Source organism: Gordionus sp. m RMFG-2023, chromosome 4 (genome assembly GCF_954871325.1).
Source record: "Gordionus sp. m RMFG-2023 chromosome 4, tfGorSpeb1-WG-v2, whole genome shotgun sequence".
In the NCBI taxonomy this organism is placed as follows: domain Eukaryota; kingdom Metazoa; phylum Nematomorpha; class Gordioida; order Chordodea; family Parachordodidae; genus Gordionus; species Gordionus sp. m RMFG-2023.
In genome coordinates this window covers 32403580-32423006 of record NC_088778.1, presented here as the reverse complement: position 1 = coordinate 32423006, position 19427 = coordinate 32403580, and the positions used below count along the sequence as shown (strand labels likewise).

At 27.4% G+C, this 19427-nt stretch overlaps 1 protein-coding gene across 1 annotated transcript; it reads left to right on the top strand.

The window, feature by feature from the left end:
• Window positions 1-5731: 5731 nt before the first annotated feature.
• On the top strand, window positions 5732-18759 carry LOC135928843 (WD40 repeat-containing protein SMU1-like). The gene is made up of 12 exons (XM_065465307.1): window positions 5732-5757; window positions 5810-6020; window positions 8131-8283; window positions 10796-10946; window positions 11043-11283; window positions 12054-12234; window positions 12933-13028; window positions 13364-13491; window positions 13588-13736; window positions 15905-16044; window positions 16494-16652; window positions 18546-18759. Exons 1-12 carry the CDS (start codon window positions 5732-5734, stop codon window positions 18642-18644), a joined length of 1734 nt encoding a protein of 577 aa, XP_065321379.1. The 3' UTR covers window positions 18645-18759.
• The last annotated feature ends 668 nt before the right edge of the window (window positions 18760-19427 follow it).

Sequence of the window (19427 nt, the reverse complement as noted above, 5' to 3'; positions counted from 1 at the left end):
GGGGAAACCAAATTTTAACTTTAAAGGTAATGACTAAATAGGAATCATATTCAGAACAACCAGGTGATCGTAGCCATTTTATCTCTAATTTTTTTTTTTTAGCATTGGTCGTAGATAAAAAAAAAGAAGTCATAACAAAAATAAAGATCAATTTATATACAAAATTTAGGAAAAATCTACTAATTTGTTTCAATATTTAGGCCACATCCCAATAGATTAAATTAAATATTATAATGGTCACAATTAATTTTTCTTTTAAAAAAAAATAATAAAATAATATACTCATTAAATAACAATTTTTTTTTTATTATATAACATAATAAATAATATATCCTATATTAAAATAAAATGTGATAAATTTTGAATAAAAATAAGAAATTTTTATAATACACACTCGCATTAAAAGGACATTTGTAAAAAAAAAATTATAAATTTAAATATGTTTTTCTCTATATAAAAAAATAAAATAAAAAAAACTAGAAATTTTTGTGAAAAATTTTTGTGCCTCTAAACGGTTTTTGCTTTTAAAGGTCGTAATACGCTTGTATTACTTTTTAATAATTAATAATAAATTAAATAATATTAAAAAAAATTTAAAAATCAAATATTGATGAAGTATTTTTTTATTAACTTGATGTGTTATTAAATTATATTAAATGAACTTGGAAAGGATATTACACCTATAATGTTATATATTGTCGTATTGGGATTATGAAATTCTTTGGGGTTCTTGGATCTCTGAATTATAAAATCATTTTACTAAAGGGCCATTTATAAATTTTGAAGATCTGAATCTTACGGGAATAGTATTTCGGCATGTATATAGAGTATACTCAAACTGTAAATTTCAACCAATTTTGCAATGAACTTTTAGAAACTACTCCTAATTTATATTAATTTTTTATATGAATTTTACATAAAAATTAAAAATAATACCAAAATGTCTCTGGGTGAATTTGACTGAAAATTTATAGGGTAAATACTCTTACATATGCTAGAATACATTTTCGGTTAAATAATATTTTAAAAAAAAATTTTTTTAAAGTGCACTCTGGTTAAAGGATTTAAAATCAAGAGATTCCGAATCCTCGCGGATTCCATATCCGGGTAAAATTGGATTTTTAATCCCAGAGAAACTAAATGAATATATATACTTGTAACTTCAAAAAAAAATGTAATCAACATTTTTTTTTTGTATTAAAAGGAAAGAGTTTATTAGGTTATAATTTCATAATTTAAAATTTTTTAAACAATAAATATTTTTTTTTTCATAACATCAAGATGTTAAAATGTATATTTTTTTGTTAACAAAAAAAAACTAAATTTATCAATTGAAAATAATTGTTATGTCTTTAAATAAATCTAAAATTCAATAATAATAATACTAATCAGTTGTCCTAATCCAGAAAGGTAGAAGAGGAATTAAAGATTTAGGTTTAGTGTCGGTGTTTTTCACTCATTTTTTTTCATATACAAATCATAAAAGTGTCGTTAAACGACTCTCTATTTTTCCTCTCAGAAAATTGATGCCAAATTCTCAAGATTTTGTGCTAACAGATGTTCAAAATTTTTGTGCCATCTGTGAGCAAAATCTTCAGGTAGCACGTAATATTTTTTTGGGGATAAAATATTGAGTTGCTCAAATCGAGCCGTTAAAAACAAATACTAGTAAATCATAGTTTGGGACAGATTAAATCATGTTTATTAATCGCACAATAAAATACTCAAATAAGTGGAATAAACGCATTAACAAAAATTTTAAAAAAGTTTGAAGCTTAAATATCGTAATATTCCCTAAAATATAGTTATTTTTTAGTTGGGCTTAAAACTGGGTTTTTTTTGTTAAATTTTTCTTTGGATTTAGTCATCGTGCAATCAAAGTTGAAGGTACGGAGAATTGATCTAAAAGAGGGATCGTGAAGAATATAAAGAAATGTATATTGCTCTCAATGATTTATAAATGCAACAAGAAATGCCAAGATTTACTCCTGTAGACTCAAAGAATCCAATAGGGGATATTATTTTCATTGAAGACTTCCATCACATCGACTTACATACTTTATAAAGGGAAAAGGATGATGGGCACAAGTCTCGTCAAAATTGTAGAACCTGAAAAGTGTTCAAAAAAATACAAATCTTACTTCTTGAGATTTCTAAAATACTTTGTAAACAGCTTTGGGAAGTTTGCTACAAAATAAAAAAAATTTAGAAATTTATTTTTAATTTTTTATAAACAATCTAAATTGCATATTTAAGATTTATAAAAAAAAGAATTGCTTGAGCCGAGTTTGATTGACATTAAGTCAGCATATTAATGAAATCTCAAAAATAGACTAGACAGAAATTTAAAAAAAATATATATATTAAACGCCTTTATATAAAAGTTAAAATAAAATCACTAATTGCTTTGTCCTATTTCTGGGAGTTTATTTTCATAGACGATTTCCATTACATTGACTTAAATACTTTATGAGAAGGAAGGGTGATGGGCACAAGTCTCGTCAAAATTCTAGGACCCTGAAAAGTGTTTGAAAATACGTATCTTAATTTTTGAGATTTCTAACATTTTTACCAAACAGTCTTAGGAATTTCGTAAAACAAAAATAAAAATTTAGATATTTATTTTTCTAAACAATCTAGATTACATATTTAACTGAGTGAAGTTTGATTGACATGTATTAATGAAATCTCAAAAATTGACTAGACTAAAATTAAAGAATATTTATATATTAAACGTTTTTGTATAAAAGTTAAAATAAAATAAAATAAAATCACTAATTGCTTTGTCCTATTTCTAAAAATATTTTAATTATCATTTTTTAATAAAAGAAAGGGAAAACATTTTTTTCTTTCTTTCTTTCTTTGAATATTTTTTTTAAAACCCCAAATTTTATTTCTAAAATTAAAAATAAACCTCAGCTATAGCCTTCACCTATTTATTAAATTTTAAGGTTCAGACTAGTTCTGCCCAATCCGACTTCCCACCAACCTTTCGATTGTACTCATGTGAGCAGCCCATATGGTGTTAAACGTTGAACAGTCTTTGAACAATGCGTTAGAGCTTGAACAACCATAAAAGTCACTGTAACCCCCCAACACCAGTTTACTCCAATCCTAAATCCCCCTCTTTATCATCATTAAAAATCATAATAACTTTGTCCATATTGATGGGTGTCATCGATGGACTGTCTTCATGTAACTTTTTATTGCTAGGCAACTACCCAAGTATATCTTCGTTGACCACATTGAATTTAATCTTTATAACTGATAGCTCAATATTTTATTTGGGTACTTACCCAGAGGCATCTACTGACCACATCGAGTCAATAATCTGAATAGAGGGTGTAACTATGATTGCTAATCCATAGTCCCAATTCATCTTCATATTTTTAATTTGTCATTTATGGTGATTATGCCTGCTTGCCACCATAATCCCTAATTAACCCGGTTTTTATTAATATCAATTTTCATATAAATTCTTTATTCCCTACAATATCCAAAAATTTAATATTTATTTTCCAATAATTTTCCTATGACCAATAACCCTAATTGCCATAAAAATTTTATCTTCCAGTAACCTCAATTTCTTTAAACCTTCAATACTCCGGTTTGATCTGTAGGACCCCAGACATGCTAGAATGGTTATTATTAATAAGTCTTTCCTGGAATCTTTGGTCGCTTCATTAAATATATCTTGGGTATATTTTAAATTTCATTTGTTATATTTGAATAGTTTTTGCGATACAAGCTTGTGACTGATTAGGGTCTGCGAGACCCCACCAAAGTATATTCATAATTTAAATTTTTTTATTTATTTTACTTATTAATATATATCATTACATTATAAGGTTTATCAAAACGAAATTTTATTATTGTATTTTTAATGAAATATAGGTAAAGAACAAATTGGGAATAGTATCCACTCAAGAAGAAAGTGTAGATGTGTCCTATAAATATGGATAAGAAAACTATGCGATTTAATAGAGAAAATTGAATTAAGTGAAAATCTTAATCATTTATATAAATATACTCACCATTAATGCGATTTTTTTCGAATTTGTAAAAAGAAAAAAAAATTATTTTCAGAGGATAAAATGCTTTATGTGATATAAATGCTTTTATTTTCAAAATTATAATATTTCAATGTCCTATTTATTTTTTATGTTTAAATGCATTGGGGTAAATTTTGTTTTATATAACGTATAGAATGATCAAAATTATGAATTATTATGATAAATAAATTATTTTTTAATTTAATTTTAGTAAGCTTTTTTTCGAAAATCTTGGGACAAGTTATAATTATAAGTCATCGTCATCATATTTAATCTAACCCTAATAAATTAAAATAATTTAATATTTTACAAAGTTTAATGTTAGTTCTATCTTATTTCCAAATAATAACTTAAATTAATGAATATAAATATTGATATACTTGAAATGGGGGACTATTAGATCCTGTGTTTAGCAAAAATTTTTGCATAAATTTTGAGCAAAAAATCTTTGAAGATCAAAAAAAATTGAAGATCTATTCGTAAAAAAATCTTAACATCATTTGATCTTAAACAAATTTGAGGATTTTTAAATTTTGAACAAATGTTAACCCCTTATTAGATCTCAACAGAGCACTAACGTCATTTTTTCACTGGACTATTGAAGAGTTAAATAAAAGTTGATAACATAACCATTTCTTCCGAGGTGACATTTTTAACTAATTTCCACAAATCATCATTTATAAGTTCCCTCAATTTCATAATTGTTTCAATAAATTAAATATCATAAATTTTCAATAAATACCAATATCATTATTAAATTATAAACAAAATATATCCAATTTCCAAATATTCATAACATAAAATTCATAACAAATTAAATAAACCTTAGGAAATTATTTTCATATTTTAATAACTATTAAATATCAATAATCATAATTTAAAATTTATCATATTTTTCAAATTAATATTCATTTGCTAATTTTTCATTAAGAGATATCAATCTCCTAAAATTAATTTCCAGATGTACTAAATTAATATTATTCCAAATATATGCAAGTTTAATAATTATGTTGTGAATGTACTTCATTTTTTTGAAATTTAATTAAAATTAGTTAAGATTACATCAGAGTTACCCTTCATTTGTTTTCATTAAATCATCAAAAAATTCATTATTGATTTATACCTAAATTCATCAATAGCAATGTTCAATCATCTTCCCATTAAAATATCATTATCCATTTACCAAATGAAACATATACTATTTGGTTAATTTATTTATTTATTATCATCAAATATAAATTTAGTATTTTTGTAACATCATTTTAATCGATAATAAAACACACAAATATGCAATAAGAATCATTGATAATCAATTCATTTCCATTTATTGAACTGAAATGGATATATTATTGTTGTAGTTTCCATATATTTTATTTAATAGGCTATTTATTTTAACAGATGTATTAATTTTAAAATAGTAGATTGATTAAAAAGAAATTTTTAAGATCGATTTATTATTTTGTAAACCTTTTATATTTGAATATATTTTAAAAAGAATAAAAAAAATAATAGTTAATTACTTAAACAATATTCCTCTGACAACGCTCCTAAATTTAGATTTTAGATTAAAATTTCCTTGTTAAAAAGAATTTAAGAAATTAGGTCAATGTTTAATCATTAGCATAAAAACACTCATTCATTATTATAAAAATGGAACTTTGAAAAAAAAAACACGCATTATGGCCATTGAAATTGAATCAGCAGAGTAATTTAATAACCTTTATATTATAACATGTTTTATAACTTGTCTATAATAGTGTCATAAGATTGTTGCAGCAATATTTAAAGGAAAATAATTTATTAAGATCTTTAGCTACTTTACAGGAAGAAACAGGCATATCTTTAAATACAGTTGATAGTATTGAGAGCTTTGTTTCCGATATTAATAATGGTCATTGGGACACCGTTTTAATTAATATTAAACCTTTAAAGTTACCCGATAAAAAATTAATTGATCTATATGAGCAGGTAAATTATTTAAATTCATTGAATATAAACATTTCTTATGATTATTATTGTATTTTAAATATAATAATATTTTTAGTAAATGTTGATTATCCACTTGTTTTCTGGTTGATATCTTGCATTATATGCTAAACTTTTAGAAGATTTTTGCTTACAAATCATAGCTCTGCAATAAATGGCCCATTAAATATTTTTACACAAATTGCTCAGCCTAGCCCATTTTTTTGTTTTTCTGGCCTATTAAAATTTTATGAACCCATTAAATTTTTTTGGAAATATTTTTAATGTGTCTAATCAATGGCTATCTATTTATGTAACACGTTTTAATAAATCATTTATGTTTTAATATCTTTATTTGTAATTGGATCTTATAGATAAAAATAACTTATTTTTATGAATTTACTATCTTATTTAGAGATTTAGTATTATAGTTTGTCTTCTTTTAAAACCCAGAAATAATCATATTGCAATTTATTTTCCACAATATTAATTCCAAAAATTTGAGGTCTATATCTTAATTTTTTAAAAAATCGGAGATTTATTTTACAGGGCACAATTTTTAAGTATGAATTGTCAAAGTTGGCCATAATTTTTATGTATTAAATGTAAGCTGGCTCATTAAAATTTTTTTTGCCTAGCCAAGCCCAACCTATTAAAAAAAATATTTTAAGGTTAGACTATAGGGATTTATGTTGATTAAGTGTTACAAATTTCTAAAAGTCCATAGACTTTATGAGGGTGGCAATGATTGTTTTGTATTTCTGGCTTTTAGAGCACCATTTACTTACAACTCTATATGCTAAGTGCTGTCCATTATGTTGAAGATACTTCTCCCTAGTATTTTTTGTGTAGTTAATTGCCAGCCAATAGCAGAATTGGAACTTCCATGGGATAGTAGACTCCCTTGATATAAATCTTCTTCACCAAGAAGCACCAAAATGAGCCCCGGTCCCACTTCTACCTACTTCAAACTTCCAAAATATTTTTGAGAAAATCTCACAAATGAAAAGTAATCCAGAAAAGGGATTGAGCCCCCAACATAATTACTGTGTCTGGTATATTATATGGTTACCTTTATTTTTTTCACAAGATTGGGCGTTGAAATTTTTCCCATGAGGAACCTTTTATAATTGGTCATAATATAATATTGTTTGTTATGTAGAGATTTTGTAATAATGATATAATGCTATATTAGAATAAAATAAAGATGGATACCGATAGCCAGAGTATGCTGGTTGGAAGTGTCTATGGCAGGGCTTCAAACCGGAACTAACCGTTATAATTTTTTGAACCGTAACCGAACCGAAAGAGCAAACCGAACTGTTATTTTTGACCCGGTTTTATAACGGTTTTTAAAACATAATTAATATCTTAAAATGATTAATATTTAAAATTTTAATTTTCCTTGGGGACTATTTAAATTAGCGATTTTAAATTAAAATTTTTTTTTCAATTAAACCGGCATGATCTTCATAGTAATCAATACAAAGCTTATTTGTTTTTACTTTATTTACTCAATTTAATAGGATATTAGGCAAATTACTAGTTAATTAGGTAAGAAATAATCTTAGATTAAATTAAATATAGGAAATATAAAAATATAGATTAAAAAAGATTTTTCTTAAAAAAAATCAAATTTATAAACACAGGAATGAACCGAAAAGAACCGTTATAAATTCTAAACCGAACCGCTATAATTAACGGTTCGAAGCCCTGGTCCACGGGGTTTAGGCCTTGCCCCTAAATACTTAGTCTGGCGAAAAATGAAAGGTAACTGTATTCATTACAACACATAAATATTATATAGTAATTATGTTCGGACTCAATCCATTTTTTGGGTTGCTTTTCATGTGCGAGGTTTTCCTTGTCTTTCCACAAAAATACGTTGTTTTTTTTAAAGTTTTTTAATTACTACTAAAATTCTTATATAAACTATAATCTTATAATCTACCACACCATTTTTCTTAAATTGTGTTTATTTAATAAAAAAAAAATCTGACAAAAAACTGTTTTTTATGTTTGAAAAACAGTTTTTTAAAAAAAATAAATTTATCCATATCAAACAAAAAAAAGGAATTAGATATTTTATGATGTATTTATGTTTTCTCTTTAGATCGTATTAGAATTGATAGAGCTGAGAGAGTTGGGCGCGGCCCGTTCTCTTTTGAGGCAAACTGACCCCATGATTATGCTGAAGCAGCAGTATCCCGATCGGTACATCCACTTGGAAAATATATTGGCCCGGTCTTACTTTGATCCGAGAGAGGTATAGAAATACTTTACTTAAACTAGATAACCAATTTTTTGGTAGATTTGTTAAATATCATAATTGAGGAGAAAGTGGAAGAAACGGGGAAGGTGAGAAGAGTGCCTAAATTTTGATGGTTAGTGCAGGAATAGGCAGTAATTTCTAGGAGTTTGAATCTATTTTGAAAAAATTGGCGATTGGATATTTTATGTGTCGATACTTGGAAATAGATACTCCTGGTGGAGTAAAAGGGATAACCGTAATTTACTTGGAAAAAAAAGAATTTCTTGGAATCACGAGAATTTTTTTATATTATTATAATTGGGGCAGTGCCGATCCACATATTTTTCACCGATCCGATTGGTTCTAAACCTATACGATATTTGTATCGATTATTTATCAACCCCTCCCTCCCCCTTGAATTAAATGTAATTATAAAAATTTGAAAGCGTCATTGAATTCAAATCAGCTGGACCCCTCCATTTTGGTACATATATTAATTACTAGTTGATAACCTGCCAAGAATGATCGGGAATAAAAAAAAATCTTGAACTATGAAATATTTTTTTAAAATACATTTTTTTAAATATAAAATAAATGACAAATTTTAGTGATTATTTATTCATTTTATTAAATTTAGCGTAAATTATACGAAATTGTAATCAAAAATGTAGGTTAGATATTGATAAATTGGTATTTATATGTCATTTCAAGAATTCGAATATTGTTGTTGAGATAAAATTTTTATACCGGCATATTTTGGGGTGGTAATATGAGATAAATGTTTATTTTTCAATTGGCTAAATATAATTAAATATATTTGTTAAATCTAAATTGTAATATGTACTTAGGATTAGTGAGGGAGATACTATTTGCAGAGCTCCCATATTGTGGTTGAGATAAAAAAAAATACTGCCATATTTTGGGGTGGTAAATAATTTAAATTTATTTGTTAAATCTAAATTGTAATATAAAAATAATTTTATAAAAATTAATAAATTTTACCTTGATTGAATATAAATACTTACACTAAAATTAATATGAGATAAATGTTTACATTTCAATTGACAAAATATAATTTAATTTGCTATTTTAAATTTAATAATATTCATTCTTACCATAATTTGAGGTGAGGTTAGTATTCTCTTTAATATAACACAATAAGATCTTAATTATATAAATTAATTGAAAAATAAATGTTTAATAGCAGAATAATAACATACAGAAGAAATATTATATTACAAAATTTTAATATAGAAGGTGGCTGAGTGGAACAACGTTTGCCTTTAAAACGTTAAATCATAGGTTCGAATCCCGTGATGTACAAAAAATTTTCTTTAAATTTAACGTTAGAGATATATAGTCTCCATCGATTTATTTAATATTAAGATGATAGGAAAGTTGATAGAAAAATAAAAGTTAACATTAAGTTGATAGGAAAAATAAAAATTAACATTAAGATTATACGAAAACGTTCATTTCTTGATTACGGTGATTATATACATAGATTCTCATGTTAAAAACTACTATTAAATAGAAATCTCGATGATTAGGCAATTCTTTAATAAAGTTTGCGTTCAGACATAGGAATAAATTGGCTTCTCGTTTAAAATTTTGAATAATGATATGGGTAGACTAAAATGGCGTTCCCAGCTGTTTTTCATTAATGCACACTTTTAATGAATGCATCGTCAGTCTAAGTATTATTATATGTGTCATTGATATATAGATATATAAGGTAAATTCCATATCAAATCAATAAAAAAAAGCGATCCCGATCCGCCCAGAATTTTTTTTTTAAATTTTACCCTCCACCGTTTATCCGCTAAGATCCGGGAGTTTATAGCGGGGGCAAAATGGTACATATTTTGGCAAAATGCACTTCATTTATTTTCAAAATATCTTGAGAAATAATTAATGTTGGAGCAATAAATTGAATTATAATTATAAAGCTTAATTAATAGTTCCTTAATATGACATATATATATATTATCAAGAATGGCTGATATTGTCAGCTGACTTTCGGGGCTTATCTTCTTTTCTTTTTTTAAAATAATTTGAGTTATTTTTTTCTAATATTTTTCCTTCATTTGTTAATTAACTCTTCATACGAAGTTTTGATTGGATCGTTTTAAATTGTTTACCAATATTTGGTCGTATTTAATGGATTTTTTTTTCAATATTCCTCCCCGCCAAATTAGGCCTCGGCGGTTAAACGCGGTTAGCAAAACTATCTTTATCATTCTTAAAAAAAATTTCTATAACTCGGATGCCATGATTCCTTCGATATTTTTTTGGGGAAAACGCCAAATGTCGGTACCGATCTGATAATTAATATCGGCAGTAAAAAATGTGGGCTCGGGTCGGGTTCGGTCAAAAAAGTTTTTTTAAATTCGGGCTCGGGCTGCGAAAAAATTACCTTGCGCCTCTAATCGGCACAGCCCTAAATTCGATTTATTTCACAATGGCTTTTTGATTAAGTAATCCGTAGTTAATAGTTTATGTTATTAAAAACAAAAATAATAAACAGGCATATTTGGAAGGTTCTAGTAAGGAGAAGAGGAGAACCTTAATCGCCAAAGCTCTGAGTGGAGAGATAACGGTTGTGCCCCCTTCCAGACTCTTAGCGTTGCTGGGACAGTCCCTGAAATGGCAGCAGTCTCAGGGACTTCTACCTCATGGTTAGCATTATTCATTATATTAATTATCATTAAATAATGACCCTTTTTCTGTATTAGTCCTTCAAATTTATCTTTCTCAATACTTTTTTTTTCTAGGAACTTCGATAGATCTCTTCAGGGGTAAATCTAACACCTCTCACTTGGCCCGCAACAAATCCTCTAAAAAGGCTAAACAACAAAAATCCTCGAAAAACTTGCAAGATGGTGCCTCCGACGAAGAGCAAGATAGACGTGCCCGCGGGAAAGCTGACGATTACAATGGGGATGGCACTGACCCCGATGAGAGTGAAGGTGACGAAGACGATAATGACGACGTGGATGGCAAAGGAGTGGAGAAGTACACAATAATTAACAATATATAAAAGAAATGTGATTCATTATGTTGGCAAGAACCTTGACCTAAAGCGTTGAGTAGCATTTATTTTTTGAACAGAGATTTGCCGATAAGGTTTTTAAGCTAGGGATGGAAAAGAAGTTTTTTTTTCGGGAGCTAAAAAACAACAATCTAAAAGAAATAAAAAGTTGTTTTGTTTTTTTTTTGTAAAAAAAATTTAATATGAAAAATATGAAATATTTTGTCACAATTAGTTTTTTTTTGGTGGGAGGGGGGGGGGTAGGAAATAGAGAAATATAAAATTATACTAAGTACACACCACTCCCCACCCCACACTACAGCCACTTATTTTGTTTGTTTATATTATTTTTTTTATAGATTTTTAAAAAAAATTATTTCGAGAAGGTTCTCATTTTATGTAAGTGTGGTCGAATGACTGGATTTAGCCGATTATGATAAACTGGAAATTTTTGCGCCAAAAAGTCAAGCTCGGAGATTATCTCCAAGACTTGCGTAGTATTTTTTTGGCTAAAATTTTGGGTTAATTATAAATCGAGCCGTGTAACATCATTACTCTTGATTACTCTCTAGGATATTGAATTAGAATCAAATTTACAAAACCAATAATGAACCACTTCTTCATTCCTATCCCGGGAAGATCATTATCAATCCCACCTTAATATCATTTATTTTTTCGTATTTTCTAATCTTTCTATAATCTCGCAGTTTAATTAAAAAAAAATTCTTTACTATTTTAAAATTTTTGAAAAAAGGGAAGAAAAATATCCCAACGTGTGTTACCGGAAAATAAAATTCGGTTCGAAATCGAAAGTGCTCTCCTGCAAATTTTCTCCCGACGCCAGGTATCTAGTCACCGGCAGTCAGGATTGGATCATCGAAGTGTGGGACCCAATCAGCGGAAAACTCAAGAAGGAATTGAGATACCAATCAGAGGTTAGTTTGGGGGGGGGGATTTTTTTTAAAACTGGAACAAAATCTGTGAAATAAGTAAAGTTAAATCCTGAAATTCCCGTTTCCCAACCTTGTAGGATTTTCCATTCTAAGCGTATCTTTTTTCCATTTACTAATATTAGGGCGTATCTCTCACCCTTTAGGGTTAGGTCTTAGTTCTTCTATCTCTTTTTAAAAATTTAAAATATTGCTACTCCAATGATAGTCCAAATAAAATTATATGAAAACTAACATATCAAATATAAAATAAAATAAAAACCTTATTCTATTAAAACCGAGGTGGGACTACAATTTTCCAAAAAACATGAATAATTATATTTTAAAATAGTAATATGTAGATTTTGTTTTAAAAAATAATATTCTTTAGGTTCTGATGTAAGGGCTCTAATCTTGTCGCCTATATTTTTTAAAAATTTTAAAGTTCCACTTGACATATGTCCAAGTGAAGAGATAACGATTGGTATAAAAATATAATTTGTTAATGTTGAATATTTAATTGTTTCTGCCATGTCAACCGGATTAGAATTTAAATATTTTGGAAAAGAAGATTCGTATGTTGAAGTCCCAAATTAAGGATTTCCCTAAAGACCAAGGCACGAAAGTTAAGCCAGCCATCATCTAATGATAAAAAGAACAAATAAATATTCAAAATTAACAAATTATACTCTTTAAATATTTAGGACAATTTTATGATGATGGAAGAGGCCGTGTTAGCCCTAGGATTCAGCAAAGATTCCGAACTTCTGGCTTCCGGTTCCGCCGACGGAGAAATCAAAGTTTTTAAAAATTAAAAAAAATATATATATTGTAGAAAAAAAAATCGATTTAAGGATTTTTAATTGGTTACTTTATTTTGAAGCGAAATGTTCGATAATGTAATTTATTAGAGATTTGGTCTGAAAAAGTTGGTTTGGGAAATATTGTTCGAGGAATGGGTTGTGCGAATTATATTAGACCCGTTTTTCGTACGCTTCCCTTAGAATTACTGAAACTAGAGTGACCAGAGAGTGCTCCCCTAAGTGTTTCCTTTGCATAATGTTAGCTACCTTGACCTTTTTTTTTTCTAGCCTAGTATTCGATAAATTTTTTGATTTAAATGAATAAAATAAAGGTTTGGAAGATTGTTAACGGAACGTGTTTCAAAAGCTTCGAAAGGGCTCACAGTAAGGGCATCACGTGCCTAAATTTTTCGCGCGATCACACCCAGATACTATCGGCTTCTAATGATCACCATATCAAGTTATTTTGGAGATTTGTTATTGACTCTTTTTTGTTGTTGTTCACACTTTCAAAAGTATTACTTTTTTCTTTATGCTCATATAAAATATTTGTAAGGATGTATGGCCTGAAATCAGGCAAGTGCCTTAAAGTGTTTCGCGGTCACACCTCTTACGTAAATAGCGCCATTTTCTCTGCCGATGGACATTACGTTATAAGCGCGTCGTCGGATGGTAGCGTCAAAATTTGGAGTTCCAAATCGGCCGGTAATTAAAAAGAATGATTAACTCGTCTTTTTTTTTAATGAATAGATTGGAAGATTTTTCTCGTGGATGTAACCTTTACACAATTTTTGATTTAACTTAATTAACGGTTTTTTTTATAAAAAACATCCTTTTCTTTCATTCATTCATTCTTTCTTATCAATATATCTCTATTGGTTATTCTCATATCCTTTGAATTATAATTATTATTATAACGGCGATATTTGAAAAATTCGTAACGATATGGTCTATATTATCCGTTATTCAGCCGTGATTATTTATCGAGACCTGCAGGCCCGTCTCGGTTACACGTACCGCGCCGTATTTTAATTTTTTTAAATACCCGGGCCAGGCCGGGCCGTATATTTTAAATCGCGCCATTATTAGCTAATTAAAATTAAAAATAAATATATATTTTTTAAAAAAAATGCATGCAATTGGTTCTTCTGCAGGTCCCTGATTGTTATTTCTATCAAAAATTTGATATCTGGCAACATAATCAATATTCTTTGTGAAAAATACTTTAGTTGTATAAGTAAGGTCTGGGATACCATTTCTGTCTATGATTTATGTAGAAATTTCGTGTGGTAGTTCTTCCATAATTGTTATATTCTTGTTGTGGTTGGCTATCATCATATTAAACTTTTTAATTGTCCTTTGCTCCATCTATCTACCTTGTATTGGTTGCTAACTTATACTACAATAAAGTTATTGTAGAAAAGTTAAATGAAAGTATATTTCCAAGATTATCTTTCATCTAAGAGTTACCATGATTAAAATCAAATTGTTTTAAAATCAATTTTTAAAAAAAATAATATTATGCCTCACATTTTACTATATTTTACATGTAATTTTATTTATTATTAAAAATTAAAGGACATATAAAGCAATCCAATGAGTTTGCCTTTCATTTAATTTAAATAATTAATTGAATATATATATAATTAATTTAATTAAAATAATCATGCATCATTAATATTATTGTTATATACACGTAATGTATTAAATTAGGCATAAATGGGCAGATATTAGATGTATCATGATTAAAAGAGTAATAATCAATTTAATATCATTAATTCCGCATGAAAACAAATATATGTAACTGTTATTAAAATAACGTTGCCAGAATAGATTTTTTTCTCCAGCACGTATTTTTTTTTTCTAAAAATAAATTAAGAATTTTACCAGCCCTATTTACCTAGAGGAATTATAAAATATATATTTAGATTTCATTTTACAATAATTATCTTATTATATTTACATAAAGTTTAAATTTATTCTTTTTTTCTTTCTTTCTTTCTTTCTTTCTTTCTTTCTTTCTTTCTTTCTTTCTTTCTTTCTTTCTTTCTTTCTTTCTTTCTTTCTTTCTTTCTTTCTTTCTTTCTTTCTTTCTTTCTTTCTTTCTTTCTTTCTTTCTTTCTTTCTTTCTTTCTTTCTTTCTTTCTTTCTTTCTTTCTTTCTTTCTTTCTTTCTTTCTTTCTTTCCTTCCTTCCTTCCTTCAAATTTATTCTTTTTTTGAGATTTTAAAAATAAATTTCAATCTATCTAAAATTTAGGTGGATTGGCACGTTTTTAAATTTTAGAGAGACATGTATCTGAAAAAAACTTCCCAATATACCAAAAAGGAAGGGGAGGGGTGATTTAAAAAAACGTTATATTTAACCAATGACATATAATAATACCAAGACTGACGATGCGTTCATTAAAAGTGTTCATCAATGAAAACAGCTGGGGATGCCATTTTGATTACCAATATCATTATTTAAAAATTCTTAATGAGAGGCCAATTTATTCCTACATCTGACTCTAACTTTATTAAAGAATTGCCCGATCAACGAGATAATAAAGGAAGCACAAGTTATCAATTTAATAGTAGTTTTTAACACGGGAAAAATTACTATATGGGTTACCAAAATGGCGAGTCCAGCTGATTTGCATTCAACGACGCTCTCCAGATGCATTATTATGAATGCACCGCCAGTCTAATTGAATACGGTCAAACTTATCGAGGATCTAAATTGACTCGAATAATGATATTCATTGTTTTACTCTAATTATTTGGACTCGAAGTTTATAGCAACCGCATCCTTTAAGGGGCGGAGAGGTCGATTCGACTAAAAATTAACAATAAACCATTTACAAGGGATAAAACTATAAAATATATAATGCAGATTGCGTAAACACCTTCAAAACTTTCGGAACGGTTAACGAAGTTACGGTGAATTCCGTTCATTTGTTTCCCAAAAATCTCGAACATTTTATCGTTTCCAATAGATCCAATACATTGACTATTCTCAACATGCAAGGCCAGGTAATGAATTTAAAATACGATATTATATATGTCGTATGGGGATTCGGAATCTCTCAATTATAAATCATTTACTAAGGGGCGATTTTTGGATTTTTAAAATTCTGATATTACAGTAATTGTATTTCAGCATGTATTAGATTACCCAAACTGTAAATTTCAAACAATTTTGCCATGAACTTTAGAACTCCTTCTAATTTATATTAATTTTTATAAGGATTTTTCGTATAAAATTGAAAAATACTAAAATGTTTATGGCTGAAATTTACGAGGGGTAAATACTATACACGAGCTAGAATACAATTCCTGGATTTTTAAATCCAAAAATCGTCCTGTGTGAATGATTTAAAATTGAGAGATTCCGAATCCCCATACGACATATATAATATTGTGATTGATTAATAGTTTTAATTTATTGAAAAATGTTGCTTCAAAAAAATGAATTATTTCAGATAGTTAAAACGTACACTAGCGGTAAGCGTAGTGAAGACGGAGGCGATTTCGCGTGTTGCTGCATTTCCCCCAAAGGTACTTGGATCTATTGCGTGGCTGAGGATAATATTCTCTACTCCTTCTCAACCAACACGGGAAAATTGGAAAGAACGCTTAACGTACCTTTAATTTAAAAATTTTTTTTGGATATTTTTAAGCATATTTTATAAATGAAATTTTCTAATAATTTCTTGATCCTCACCTTAAACACTGACTTTCTTTCTCAACGTAAGTAATGTTAAATTTTTCCCTTTATACAACTGCAGGAAAATCTACGTTTTTTATTATTATTATAATCTGATTAAAAAATAATAATGAAATTTTATGAAACTCATCTTATGTCTCTAACGGACTAAAATGCTTAGTATAAATGGTCAAAAATATTTTTTAATTTTTCCAACGCAAATCTAGAATTTATAGGGTAGGGTATAGCGATGGTGGCATCAGTAAAAATATAGATCTGGTTCCACTCCAATAAATCCCTTCATATAATTCTCTTTTTGGCCTGATTTAAATATCAAAATTTTAATACAAATTTTTTTAAAAGAAAGAGGGAAATATTTCATATTCATATCATGTTTTGTAATAAATAAGAATTAAATAGATAAAAAAATCATTTAAATTATCAAAAGTTATCAGGCCTGCATCTAAAAAAATACCATTGGTCACTGGTACTATGGCAATAGTCATGATAATTTAAATGAATAATTATCTATTTTATTCCATTTATTCAATGACATATAATAATACCTAGACTGACGATTCATTCATTAAAAGTGTACATCAATTCAAATCAGCTAGAGACGCCATCTTGGTTACTGTAATAAATATTAAAATTTTAAACGAGAGCCTAATTTTATATTATATCTGATGCAAACTTTATTAAAGAATTGCCTGATCATCGAGATAATAAGAAATTAAGTTATCAATTTAATATTAGTTTTTAACATGAAAATAATTATTATAAAGGTTACCAAAATGACGGGTCCAGCTGATTTGCTTTTAACGACGCTTAAAAATGCATTTTAATGAATGAATCGTCAGTCTAGGTATTATTATATGTCATTGCATTTATTACAAAATATGAGATAAAAATGAAATACTTTCCTGTCTTATTTTTTAAATTCATATTATAATTTTGATATTCCAATTAGATGAAAAAGGGTATTAAATGAAAAATATACAACATTAAAATCCGGACTTACAAGCCAGGCCTATATCTTATTAATGTTACCGCTGGCCCCCTGTGGGACTTTGATTTATGAAGAAAATATTTTTATAATCATCCGAAATTGTAAATCAGTTTATTATTATTATTATTTTTTTTATACAAAACGTGATTTTTGATTTCTATTTTTTTAATGGAATTTGAATCTTTCTAACAACTTCTAATTCAATACAAATAAATGAAAACTGTTTGTTCAGATACCTGCAAGCCCGGCCTTATTTCAATCGCTATTAATTAGCTATTAAAATCAAAAATAAATTATATTTTAAAACATCCGGATTATGGTGAATTGAATTTATGGGGATTCATAATCTCACGATTTTAAATCATTTACCGAGAAAGATGTTTTTTTTAAATTCGAAAACTTTGATTTGACCTTAAAAGTATTTCGCGCGCATTGTGAAACCGGAAATGTATATCAGGTGATTATTTTTTTTTAAGAAATAGGAGATGTGTTTATGACAATTTTGCCTATCAACTTTTGAACTCCTCTAGCTTATTATTTGAATTACAAAAAAAGTAAATATGCAAAATTTAAAAAGTTTTATGATGTAATTTGTAAAATTGATGCCTGTCTGATCATATCAAATTTTTCTAACTTTAAAAAATCGTTCTCAATAAATTATTTAATGTGATAAGATATTTTGAATACGACACATAATGGTAAGTTAAGCTAGTAGTTTTTTAATAATATTAAAAGCAGTTTAGAGAGGGGAGGGGTGTGTATAAATTTATCTAGTTTTGAACGCCTTACACCCTTTTATTGTATCCTTTTTTTTCGCAGGTTCACGAGAAAGACATTATTGGTATGGCCCATCACCCTTATCAAAATATCATAGCTACCTTTAGCGACGACGGAATCCTAAAATTATGGAAACCCTAAATTCCTATTGTTGCGCGTGTTATATTTTATTATTAGAGATTTTTAAATTTTATTTAGCAGTTTTTGTCTTTGTAAAATTATGTATCTTGATACAATTATAAATATTATATTTTTATACGATAATACATACCTATTCCTTTCTATATAATGTATCATCTTCTTTAAATAAATAAATGAATATTTTAAAAAAAAAAATAATTTCTGCTTATTTATTTTTGTATCCGTTAACTCAATGTATTTGCAACTGTTAACTCAATGTATTTGCAAGCTAGGGGTAAATTTTCAAAAAATAAAAAGTATTCTTATATTAATTACAAATACGCTTCAGAAAATAAGTATCTGAATAATACGTTTTAAAAAATAATGTAGCTTAAATATTAATACTTAAATACCTACAAAAATTTTTTTTTAAAAAAAATTATTTAAATAGAAATATTTAGATGAAGATATTTTGTAAAACGATTTTTTTCCTATCGTCCCACGTTTTTCGAAATTATGTTTATGCGTTTTGACGTCTTGCCAAAAGGTGAATAATTATAATGACTTTCTTGGTGAAGATTCTTAAACATTTTTAAAAACAAGCATTACAATACAAACCTCTCAATGTGTATGATTAATCTTAGATTATTTACCAGATCAAAGACTACATTAATTACACGGAATATACATGTCCTAACAAACCAAGCAATGGAGGATTATTTATTATTATCATCATCTAATATTATATACCTCTTGAGTTTCCATTTGTTATTTTAATTTATCTTATTTACAAAATATTATTTG

Excerpts from the sequence above, each read along its gene's own strand:
- LOC135928843 (XM_065465307.1), top strand. The coding sequence starts at position 5,732 with ATGGCCATTGAAATTGAATCAGCAGA. Across the intron at positions 13,492-13,587 it reads TCTAATGATCACCATATCAA|GATGTATGGCCTGAAATCAG; the intron begins GTTATTTTGGAG and ends AATATTTGTAAG. Across the intron at positions 16,045-16,493 it reads TTCTCAACATGCAAGGCCAG|ATAGTTAAAACGTACACTAG; the intron begins GTAATGAATTTA and ends GAATTATTTCAG.